The sequence below is a fragment of the Muntiacus reevesi genome, chromosome 1 (assembly GCF_963930625.1).
Source record: "Muntiacus reevesi chromosome 1, mMunRee1.1, whole genome shotgun sequence".
NCBI classification, from domain to species: Eukaryota; Metazoa; Chordata; class Mammalia; order Artiodactyla; family Cervidae; genus Muntiacus; species Muntiacus reevesi.
The window spans coordinates 178,444,177-178,456,521 of NC_089249.1; the positions used below are offsets into that span (position 1 = coordinate 178,444,177).

The window sequence follows — 12,345 nt, forward strand, 5'->3', positions numbered from 1 at the left end:
CTCAGCCGTGTGTGCCGTGCATGGGCCGGCAGGCAGGAGCGCACACGAGGCCGCAGGACCCCCGCCCAGAAACTGACTGCAGAGCAGAGCGCCGCCCTGAGCACAGTGGAAACGGAGGTACGTGCCTTCTGGGCGGAGCGCGAGGAGACGGGGCTGAGCCGGGAGCTGTATGCAGTGGGAGCGGAAAGGGAGAAGTGCGCTGTGAGCAGTCAGGAGACTCCTGGTGCCGTCTGAGCGCACGCTTACTGCCACAGGCTCCTATGTCCAGCCCTGGTCTGAGAGACACTTCAGATCCAGTCCTCTCGGCCTGCCATCACATGCTCTTAGCTGCAATGAATTTAATGTGGGCAAGAACAACACCGGGGGTGGGCAGGTCCCGCGGGCTCCTTGCCCGCCCTGCCCCCGCGGGAACTGCCGTCGGCCCTTGGCCACGGTCCCGTTCCGTGTTTTCACTCAAGTGTTGCAGAGCAGAAAGACCAACCTGAGGCCTCTAAAAATCCAAATGCCATGTGACAAGAGCCCACACGTATGCCAGCGCCATCCAATGACACCCTGAAGATCTGTGTATGCTACTCTATGTAAATTACACTTCACTAGAGAAACGAAAATAAGACAAATTTAAAAGTCAAACAAAGGAAAAGTATGATAAATGGGGATCTGGCTACTTGCCATTTTCAACCTCTTCAAGTAAATCAGACAGGCTTTTCTATGCATTGTTTCCCTGATTTCACTTTTCTTTTATTAAGATCTCTACCAATATGCAAAATCAAAAATTTAAATTTTCTCCAAAAAATTTAAATTTTCATTTTTGGACCTAGGGCAGTGAAAGCAGGCTTACCCATCCCTAAGTTTTCTACACTCCAGACAGCGCCAAGGTTCTTCAAGGTTGTTTCCTGCCAACACACGGGAAATGTCTGCACCTGGCTGCTCACAGCCCGCAGGAAGTGACTGCCGAGCCTGCAAGATGCATTCTGGGAACTGTAGTTCCACAACACGGGGGCCCCTCAGGGCAAAGTGGAACAAAGGGAGACGACAGGAGAAGAGCAAACCTTAGAGCTGGGAGGAGCTGCGGAGGCTGAGGCGATCCATGAGAGTCAGCCAGGCCAGAGGGTCCGAGCGCCTGGGCAGACTGCGGAGTGGGCCCGCTCGTCTGACCGGTGCCACTGGCCAGTGGGGACGAACCAGTGCAGCAAGGCGGGCTCGCGCGGCCGGCGGGCAGGAGAGCGGTTTCTGGCAATGCCTCTGGAAACGCCTGCCCGCTGCCTTCTGTGTCTCCCGACACACGTGTCAGCACAGGGGCCCACGGCCCCCATGGCGCGAAACAAGCAGACCCACCCACTGGGACGGACCCAGGGACAGCTGCCTGTGAGGTGCCGCCCGCCCCTTATCGCCTTGCGAGACGCCAGTGTCCTCCGCGGGGCAAAGGCGCGTGGAGAGCCTCGGCGGCCCGGCCAGCACGGGCTGTGCCAGGCGGACAGCCCCATGCAGCACTGTGGTCCGGCCGGCTCCCGCTGGACAGGCACCCAGGGGAAGCCGCTGCTTTAGAATAAGGGCGAGGCCCTCGCTTCATCACCCAGGGGATGGAAAGGCCCCCAGGCACACCCGGGAACACAGGATATGTCAGAAAATAGAGCATGTTTTCCATAAAACACAGAAGACATAATAATAAGGGGCCAAATTATTACTACTTGCAGATAAACGCTACCATTGGTTATCTAGTTAATCCAAGTCTCAACTGAGAAGCTATTAGAACTCATAAGACAATCTGTCAAGGTGGTTTTAGTAAAACCAGCAGTCTTCCTGCCCGTCAGCAACAACCAAATTACACAGAGGAGGGGCCCCACCTTCCACTCGAACAAAGAGTTTAGAAGTCACAGCTCCTGTCTCTGCAAGAAACACACTGACAATCAGTGACTTTCCCTGGATGCATCAGAGAAACCTGGTCAGATGTCTCCCCCAGACCTGGAGAAACCTGTGGATGGGACCACTGACGTCCACTCGCCTGGAGGAGAAGCTCTTCAGGACAGCGGGCCGGTGGGAGCCCCGGAGGCAGCCTGCACGGGACGCCAGGCTGAGCGCACGCGGGTGAGACTGAGCACCTCCCGGGGCTGCGGTCCCAGGGGCCCCACAGTGTCCTGGGGTTCATCTCCAGGGACCACCAGGTTCTCACCAGAGAAAGAAAAGAAAAGAAAGGAAAAGAAACCACCTGAGTCGCAAGCCCTGAGCGTTCTCCAAAACAAAGGCCTGTGCCGTGGTGAGAAGACTTCACCTCTCAGGAGGTGGGGAGCCCCTCCCCACCCCGGCCCCTGGCCTTCTGGTCTCACCAAGGAGGGGAAAGGAGGGGAAGAAATACTTGTCAAGGTCACAGCCCGGGAAACACAAGGCACTAAAAGGCTGAAAGTTAATCAGACTGTAAAACGCTCCCCCTCCCCCAGACCACTCCTCAGGGCTCAAGCATAGCAATAGGATTACAGGGAAAATGCCCCAAGGTACAGACTCTATAAAGAGTCTTCAGAGAAACCCAGAGTCAAGGAGGAGGCAACACACAAGGACAAGAGAGGAGCCTGAAGCACTGCCGTGCGCAGCTGCAGGGGAGACCCGGGACCAGCCCTGGTCAGGCTGCCACCACACTTCCAAGCCAAGCACCGGCCCACTTCACGTTTCATGAGGACGCCATGTCCGCCTTCCTATAAAAACCACAGGCAGGGTGAAAGGAACAGAGGACAGTCTGAAGAGACACAGCAGAGATTCTGGAATTCTCAGATTCGGATCTGACGTAACTGTGATTAACACGCTAAGGATTCTAGTGGGAGAAGCAGACACCTAATGTAAGAAGAGAGGAAATGTGGACAAAGAGTGAAAAATACTGATGGCAGGGCTGAGGAAAGAGGGACTCCGAGTATCTGTCCGTAAGAACTTCCCCTACTGAAAAGCAGAAAGGAAAGAGGGAAAAAAGAGAACAGGGTAGCAAGCAGATGTGTGACAATAAAAAGTGATACATACACATGATGAGAACACAGGAGAAGGGAGAAGGACAGAAAGGAATATGTGACTGAAAAACAGCTGAGAATTTTTCAAAGTCAACAATAAACCCCAAACTGCAGATCCAGGAAACTCAGGGAACACGGAACACAGCAAATACCATAATATCTACACCTTGTCAAATCACACTCAGCTGCAGAGAACCAGAGACAAGGGGAGTGCTGAAAGAGGCCAGAGGGGGAAACCTGATCTCCAGAGCAAAAACCAGAGAGCTACAACGGACTTCTCCTCAGAAAACAGGCAAGCAGGAAAAGTGTGGAGTCCTCCATTCAGTGAAACGACCCCTCAAGAGTAAAGAAGAAATAAAGACTTTTCAAACAAAAACTGAGCAAATTTACTGCCAGCAGACATGACCTGCATGAGATGTTAAACGTTCTGCAGAGAGAAGGAAAATGATACAGGTCAGAAAATCTGAATCTAAATTAAAAAAAGAGCACTGGAGAAGGAAAAAATGAAGGTGACACTAAAATGCTTCTTTCTCTTAACCGACAAAGTAGACAAAGTTTGTTCAAATTTTTGTGAGCACAGCATTAAATGAAACAGATGACAGCAGGTTCACGAGGGATGTGAGGGAGGAACCGGGGCCCGCTGCTAAAGGCGCCTGCGCGACCATGCAGCAGTACAGCCGTCTGAAGGTGGACACAGATGAGCTGTGAGCGGACAGCGGGGACTAGTGGAGGACTGCTGGAAAGAAGCAGAGAGAGAGAGAGAGCTCGCTCAGTCGTGTCCGACTCTGCGACCCCACGGGCTGTAGCCTAACCAGGCTCCTGTGTCCATGGATTTTCCAGTCAAGAGTACTGGAGTGGGTTGCCATTTCCTTCTCCAGGCGATCTTCCCGACCCAGGGATCGAACCGGGTCTCCCGCACTCCAGGCAGACTCGTGACCATCTGAGCCACCAGGGAAGCCCTTAAAAAAAGAAGTATAACTGATACGTTAAGAAAGGAGAGAAAGTGAAATCAAGTTAAATGCTCACGTGAAACCAAAGGCGGCTGAAAAGCAGGAACAAAACAAAAGCAGCCAGTGGCAAGCAGTCACACACATAAGGGACATGGATCCAGGGAAAGCAATGGCCAGCTCACGCGTGAGTGGCCCAAGGCCACCCACCAAAAGATGGGGCCGGTGAGAGACCGCACGGAGGCCCACTGGATGCTGTCTGTGAGACCCACCTCATATACAGAGACAGGCTACAAGTAAAGGGACACAGAAAGATACACCATGCTAGCAGGAATTAAAGACGGCTGGAAAGCAGACATTAGCACAAGAAAAATCACCGGGGATAACGGACAGCATTATTACATAATAAACTAGGGCTCAATTCTCCAAGAAGATGTAATAATCCTTAAGGCTTACATACCTAACAACACAAGATCAAAACATGAGACAAAGATGAACAGAACTGCAAGGAGAAACGCACAAATCCACGGTTACAGTGGGAGACCTCAACATACTGCGAAACGGGCAGATCCGGCAGGCAGCCAGCAGGCACATGTGAGCTCTCCGATCACGGACCACTGTGCCTGCTGATTTCAGGCGTCAGCCTGACTGGGCTACGAGGACGCTGAACCAGCTGGCGGGACGTTACTTCAGGGGGTGTCTGTGAGGGGCCCCCAGGGGAGCTCAGCGTCTGAGCCGCAGCACTGAGTGAGACTGCGGGCCCTCGCATGCGCATGGGCACCAAGGGCCTCAGCAGAACAAAACCGTGGAGGAGGGCAGACTCGCTCTGCTTGAACTGGGGCCTCCAGGCGGACCAGGAGCTCCCCACCCCCCCCAGGCCTTGGAGCAAGGACTGAATCCCTCCACCAGCTTTCCTGGTTCTCCAGCTTGCCATCCATAAATGTGGGACCCAATTCCTGTAATAAATTGCGGTATACTCACACACATCCTACTGATTCTATTTCTCAAAAGAACGCTGACTAACTACTACTTCAGTCAACATAGGTAGAACAAACATCATGCCCAAGCTCAGGCTCACAAAATACATTCACTACGACAGGCCACGTTCTGGGGCGCAGAACATACCTGACACGTGTACAGAACACAACTCATACAGAGGATGCTCTCAGACCACAGTGGAACTAAACTAGAAATCAGAAACAGCAAGAAAGCTGAAATACCACCAGATACTTGGAGATTAAACAAGACACTTCTAAGTATAAAGTGGGTCAACAAGGAGGAAGTCTCAAGGAAAATAAAAGAACACTTAAACTAAATGGAAATGAAACTACAAAAACTACAACCTGTCAAAATTTGTGGGATGCAGTAAAAGCAACGCTTAGAAAGAAATGTATAGTGCTGAATGCACATATTAGAAAAGAAGAAATAATGGAAATTGAAAGTAGAGAAAAGAAAGCAATTAAGCTGAAAGTAAGCAGAACAAAAGGGGGAAAAAATTAGAATAGAAACCAATGAAATTGAAAACAGGAAAATAAAGAAAGTCAATAAAATCTGAATGCATATATTAGAAGAGAAACAACTGCAATTAAATAATCTAAGTTTTCACCTTAGGAAAATAGAAAAGGAAAAGTACTTAAGTTGAAAGCAAGCAGAAGAAAAGGAAAAAAAAATTAAGAGCAGAAACCAATGAAACTGAAAACAGGAAAATAAAATCAACAAAAGGTTGGCTTTTTCGAGAAGATCAGTAAAACTATTAACACTCTAGCTTAGTTAACAAAGGAAGGCAAAGAGAGAAGACACAAATTACCAATGTCATAAATAAAACAGGAACATCCACTACAATCCCACAGACATTAAACTGTTTAAAGGATACTATGAACAACTTTATGCCTACAAATTTGATAATTTAGGTAAAATGGATCAATTTCTTGAAAGACAATACTACCAAAATGTATACAAGGAGAAATAATCTGAATAGGCCCATATCTGTTATATCAGAGAAACTGAATCAATAACCCTCAGAACAGAAAGCATCAGTCCTAGATGGGCTTCTAGAATATATGAATTCTATCAAACATTTAAGGAAAATTTTACCTATTCTTGATAATCTCTCCTGGATGGAAGAAGCAGAGGGAATACTTTCTAAATCATTCTATGAAGCCAGAATCACTCTATTATCAGAATCAGACAAAGCTATTAGAAGAAAGTAAAACTACAGATCTCTCTCATCAACAAAGATACAAAACTCAACATGAGCAAAGAGCATCTAACAATGTAAATATATATATATATATATATACACACACACCATGATCACTTGGGTTTATTGCAGTATGCAAGCCTCGTTCAGCAGTCTAAAATCAATCAATATAACCCAAATGTCCATTGTAAGATGAGTGGATAAACAAAATGTGGTCCGTCCATACAGTGGACTCAGCCTTCAAAGCAAGGAAATTCTGCAATATGTTACCACATGGATGCCCTCTGCGGACATCAGGCCAATCACAGATGGACGAATACTGTGTGATTTCACGTACACGAGTCAGAGGCACAGAGAAGCAGGCGGTGGCTGCTGACTCTGGGCGAGGGGAGAAGGGGCGCCACCAACAGGGGCAGACTCTCAGACTCCCGTGAGTTACAGGACGGCCGTGTGCAGCTGTGCCGTGGCGTGCATGGATTTCACGCCACTGCACTGAAGGTTGACTGACTGTTATGGTAAACTTTTGTTGTATTTTAACTCAATATAAAACAAGGCACAACAATGACAAAAAGAAACAGCTATCAGGCCATAAAAAGACACAGAGGAACTCTCAATACAATCCTGCTGAGTGAAATAAGGCAACCCAAAGAGGCTACATGCTCTGGTTCACAGCATCTGCACCTCGCAGGCTTGGGACTTTCCTGAAGAGGCAAAACTACAGACAGTCCTAAGATCAGTGGCTACAGGGGTTGGGAGGGATGGCATGAACAGGTAGACAGAGTTTCAGGGCAGGGACACGACTCTACGCTGCTGCTCTGAGGACATGTGCTCTAATGTACTCGTCAAACTCCAAGCATAAGCCGTCCCATGGGCCGACCTGCCCAAGCATCCCCGGGCTGTGCTTGCATCCCGGACGGGAGGCCTACAGTGGCCGCCCTCCACCAGGCCTCCACCAGGGCAAGGCTGGGTGCTCCTGCATTTGTATTCATTTAAAAGATTCCTTTCTGTCTCTTCCCCCACTGTGTTTTTTTTTTGTGGAGCACAGATTCACCTTCAATGGTCTGAAATTCCAAAATTTCTACCATCCAATATTTTGTTTAATTCTACAGAGTTGGTCTTAAGTAAGATTCTCTTGAGATTTGTATCTCTGAAAGATATTCTTTTTTGTTAATAAGTTTGTCAGTTGGTAAAAAAAAAACCTAAAAACCTCAAATATAACACAGTGAACCTAAATGTAACCTATGGGACTTAGTTAATAACAACATATCAGAATGGGCTTGTAACTAGTAATAGAGTGAACCTCTAGCACAAGTGGAAATGTGAGATGTAAGCAGTAGGGAAATAGCGGGGAGGGTAGAATTCCTGTGCTATCTGTTAATTTTTCTGTAAATCTAAAACTTTCCTTAAAAGGAAAACCCAAACTATTAGAAAATAGGGCTTCCCTGGTGGCTCAGCTGGTAAAGAATCCGCCTGCAATGCGGGAGACCTGGGTTCGATCCCTGGGTTGGGAAGATCTCCTGGAGAAGGGAAAGGCTACCCAGTCGAGTATTCTGGCTGGAGAATTCCATGGACTATGTACTCCATGGGATCACAAAGATCCCATGTGTCCATCGGACAGAACTGAGCGACTTTCACTCATTAGAAAATAATCAATGGAAGGTAGAGAGTAGGTAGAAATACAGATGAATACTGATAAATGTAGAAGCTGGGGTGGGAAGTTGGTTCAGCGGGGTTATTATACTTTTCTGTTTCATTTGTCCATGTTCAAGATTTCCACAATAAAAGCTTTTAAAACTCCAAATTAATTCAAGAATTGTATGCATAAGGAATAAAAGAACAGGAAGAAAACTCAGCTATAGCCCTGAGGGCACAGCTGACTCACACTCGACAGTGGACATCCGTGTCTGTGGGGATGTTCACAGGTCAGCGAGCAAGGTAGGAACAGCATGGTCAGGGCAGGGCAGACACGGGATGAACGTGGGAAAACGTTCATCCTCCCTGGTTCACAGAGATGCCTGCAACGTGCCCGATGCAGCCAGACACCTGGAGCGAGCCTGGGCTCTGTGAGAGCGTGCCCGTTAAGTGGGAAGGCCACTCAACAGCAGCTTCTGGGGGGCAAGCTTCCCAGACCCAGAATCTGCAGCCCCAGTGGCCCGGCTGCTGTCGTGGGTGTTCTGTCCAGGAAAGGGGGCCTGGCTGAAGATGAGACTGAATAAACACATGTGCGGTCCCTTCAACACAGAATCCCTGCAAAAGGACCAAAGACCCCTGCACTGATGAACAGTCGAGAGCGCAGCCGGTCTGGAGGACAGCAGGGGGAGCTCACAGGCGGGGACTTGGGGCGCCTGCTCCCCTCCCTGGGCTCCTCTCCCTGTGCCCCCCTACCCCCCAGGGCCCGGCCTGTTCCTCTCAGTCCTCAAGGTTCTTCCTCAAAACTTCCCTGTGGAGCCACGCTCCCTCCCGGCCGCTGCCCACTTTCCCCAGGCCCCTCACGGCTAACCCTCTTAGAGCCTGGTCCCTTCACCAGGTCCCCACCCAGCTCTGTCCACACCACTCCAAAAAGACTGGTCACCAGTGACCCCACGTGGCCGAGGCAGCCATCTTTCCTCCACTCTGGCTGGAGCTGCTGCACCCAGCCGGGCACCCCCTCTCTGCAACACCTTCTACCTGACGGCGCAGACACACGTTGGCCACTTTAAGCAGCTGGGTGCTGGCTCTCTGGCTCCAGACCTGAGTGGCGTCTCAAACTTGACTCCTCTCAAAATGTCACTGTCACGGGGGCTCCCCTCAGATCATTAACTGTTTCCCCCAAAGAGGGCAAAATTGCTAACGATGTATAGTGATGAGTAAAGTAACCGGCACGAGGCGCACATGCGTCGAGCACGGGTGTGATGTGGACGCGCGGATGCGGCTCTCAGGTCAGATGAGACTGGCACCTGTGAGGGAGGGTGGCTGGGGGCCAATTCACTCAAGCGTTTACAGAAAGGCAGGACGAACGCTGGCAGTCACCCACCGGAGCAGAAGAGGAAACGAGAAAGCCTAACAAATTACAGGATGAAGAAGCAGGCCCAAATTTCAATTTACCAATCATCCCAGTTGTAAGCGTATTAAGTTACTATATAAAATGGCTCTCAGGTTGAGTTAAAATATAGCTACAAAATAAAGGCATAGAAAAAGTTTGAAAATAAGGAGATAAAGAAGTAAAACTTTAAATGGGACAAAATGGCTTTTCTGTTTGATAACATGCAGGCACACTCACGTGTCTAATAACATACACGTGAAACTGGAAAGGCTTTCAAGAAGCAACAAGTGAGAGACCTACCTCCCTTCTCAGAAACCCAGAGCGGTGGATACAATAAGTTAGGAAACAGATCAGCTGACCAATGAAATAAAGCTAGATCCAGTGCTGACAAGAACAATGTAACCAGTCTGGGGAGAGTACAAGTTCTTCTCCCTAAGCGGGAGGCTCTGTGAGGCGATCACACGCAGACTGTACTGGGCCTCCGTGAAACCTCAGAAGATTCTCTAAGGTTGCCAAAGCACTGTACCCGAACAATAAAACAAAAATCAGCTCCCTTCCCCCAGGCTATGCACTTGAAAAACCATGGCACCCTCCTAAATAACGCAGGTCAAACAGGGAATCAAGGCTAAAATTACAAATGCTTTAGAAATCAACAGCCCAGAAAGCAGCGGGAGGTGGGTGTGCAGCACAGAGCCAAAGCGACAGAAGGGGCCAGCCTCACCTGCAGGATTGGGAAACACCCACTGTCTCAAAGGAGTCAGCATTGCCCTCCAGAAGCAGAAAAGCCATGAAAGTGGGAGAGCAAAAAGAAATGAGGATGAATGAAGAAGAAAAAACAAGGGAGACTTGATCAGTGCAAGTGGCTTGGAAAGAACTGCTACAGTGATAAACTTAGGGCCATTAGACCAAGAAGAACAGAAAAAGTACCAGAAAGTAGTTACTAGTTACGAGAAACTACAAAGCCGCTTTAAAACACCAGGAGAGAATGCAGTGTGTAACTGTGGCCAGTATATCAGGGTGGGTTTGGGTTTTGCTGGATTTTGGTTGTAGCCCTGGGTGGGGTCCAGGAAACCCTGAAGAGCCTGTGTCACACTGCAGCCTTTCCTAACCTGCAGTTAAGTACAACCCAGAAGACAAGCACGGATTCAGACTAAATGCACAACGTGGGATGAAAATGGTTTCCACCTTCCTACACTTAATCGGCGAGACAGTACCCTTGCAACAAATTTTTCAAGAAACAAACAGCACATTAGGAGGGAAAGCAGAAACATAAGTGGTAACATATAAAATATATATCCAACCTATCTGTATAGATACAAAGATACGTAAATAAAAGCACAAAAACTAGTCTAGCCACCTGGGAAGCCAGATGGGAAAGGGGCGTCTTCGCAGACTACAAGTTTCTGTAGTGTTCCTAAGAGAATGTACTCTACTTCAGTTCACAATCTTAAGGTTAGCATCAACGTTCACAACTATCTAACGTCAGAGTATTTGTCACAACACAACCGAAAAGGACTTCCCTCTGATTTAGTCTCTTCTCATCTCTCTGGCGGTTCACAGTTTCTGTCTTAACTCAGACCTAATTCCCCAGGACTTGGCCTGCAGTGTGCGAGGGAAGGGCCTCCCTTGCCAGGCCCCTCCAGCTGGGCCTGGGTCTCCCACGCCTCCTTCTGCACTGGCTAAAGCCCTCAGCTACAGCTGCCACCCCAGCTCCTGTCCCTCTGGACGGGCCGGGAGACAGACCACGGGGGCCCCTGGGCCCCAGAGAAGCCCTCTGTGATGCCCGCGGCGCGGGGCTTGGGTACTGACCGCGGCCAGGGGGCAGCAGGCTGCTCAGGTGAGGGAGGCTCAGCCTCCGCAGCTGGTCCAGCTTCTCGCGCAGCTCGCGCACCTGGCTGTCCGAGCGGCTGACCCTCTGGCGCAGGGTCCGCAGCTCGCCGTTCTTCTTCTCCACCTGCTCCCGCAGGCAGCACACCTGGCTCTTGCTCTGGCGGGAGGAGAAGCAGTAGGAGTGCAGCGAGTCGATGAGCTTGCAGGCGCCTGACGCCGACAGGATGACCTCGTTGATGGACATGGGGCTGGCGTCGCTGTGCTCACTCTGGACGGCCTCGGCCGCCGGCTTCGGGGTCACGTCGGTGGGAGGTGCCGAGGCGCCCTGGGCTGGCTTCTGCGGCGTGGCGGTGAGCGAGGAGCTCGCCGAGGGGCAGGCGCGTAGAGGGCTCTGCGCTGGCCCCTTCTCGGGCCCAGGGCTGCTCCCGCTGCAGCCGGGCTCGGCGTCTCTCCTCGGCCGCTTCCGCTCCACGGGCTCCCGGGGGATGGCAGGCCTCTCTCGGGCATGCTTGGAGGAGAAGCTATAGGAGTGAAGCGAGCCGATGAACTTGCAGGCCCCGGAGCCCGGGGGCGTGAAGTCGTCCGCAGAAACGCCACTCCTGTCCCACCTGTCGGCGGGGGTGGCGCCCTCGTCGCCAGCATCCACAGCCCTTGTGCTGGCTTCTCCCTGGCTGCTGGAGGTGGCCGCGGAGGCCGGACCATCCTCTGTGTGTCCGTCCGGAGGCTGCCGCACCCGCTCCTGACCAGCGGCCTCCCGGGAGGCCCTGGCCGCGCTTCTGCCCTGTGGCGGGGCCCGCTTCAGCTTGCGGGGCTCCACCTTGGCCATTGGGTTTGCACTTGAGGATGAAGGTGACCCTGCAGCTGCCTTCCCATCGGCGGGGTCACTTGTCTGTGCCCTTAGACCTGCCGAGGCCTTCCCGGTGTCCCTTCTCCGGGGGCGGCCATGGCCTCCAGCCCCCCTTTTCTTCTCCGCCAGGTGGAAGATGGACGGCACGGCCGTGGGCTTGAGCAGGCGGTGCTGGTCCTCCAGTCTCTTGGAGAAGCTGTCTTTGGTGAAGTGCTCGCTGCAGAGGAAAGAATACTTAGTGGGGGTCCAGTTATCCCTCTGAACAGCCTTCAACCACTGCATCAGACGCTTTGAGTCCTTTAGGGGGAATCTGCAGGACAAACAACAAATTACAAAAAAGATAATTAAAAGGCCTCCTCCTAATACTATTAACTATAACATGAGAATAACACTTTCTACAATACCTAGGCCTGTATTGACTTTCCCATTTACAAACTTAGTAAAGATCTAAGGAACACCTTGTACTTGCAACTTATTAGTGGAACAGAAAGGTGAGACATGCTCTGCCT

The 12,345-nt window shown here is 50.7% G+C and overlaps 1 protein-coding gene across 5 annotated transcripts in view; it reads right to left on the reverse strand.

Moving 5' to 3' along the window:
• THAP4 (THAP domain containing 4) overlaps positions 1-12,345 on the reverse strand; it is a 33,244-nt gene that overhangs the window by 18,911 nt on the left and 1,988 nt on the right. For 4 of the 5 annotated variants that reach the window (XM_065917223.1, XM_065917226.1, XM_065917224.1 and 1 more), the window contains exon 2: positions 10,969-12,146. In XM_065917223.1, coding sequence (XP_065773295.1) covers positions 10,969-12,146 — 1,178 coding nt within the window. Of the gene's footprint in view, positions 1-838; positions 934-10,968; positions 12,147-12,345 lie in introns of those variants that run through there. The other variant, XM_065917227.1, reaches the window with a different exon arrangement.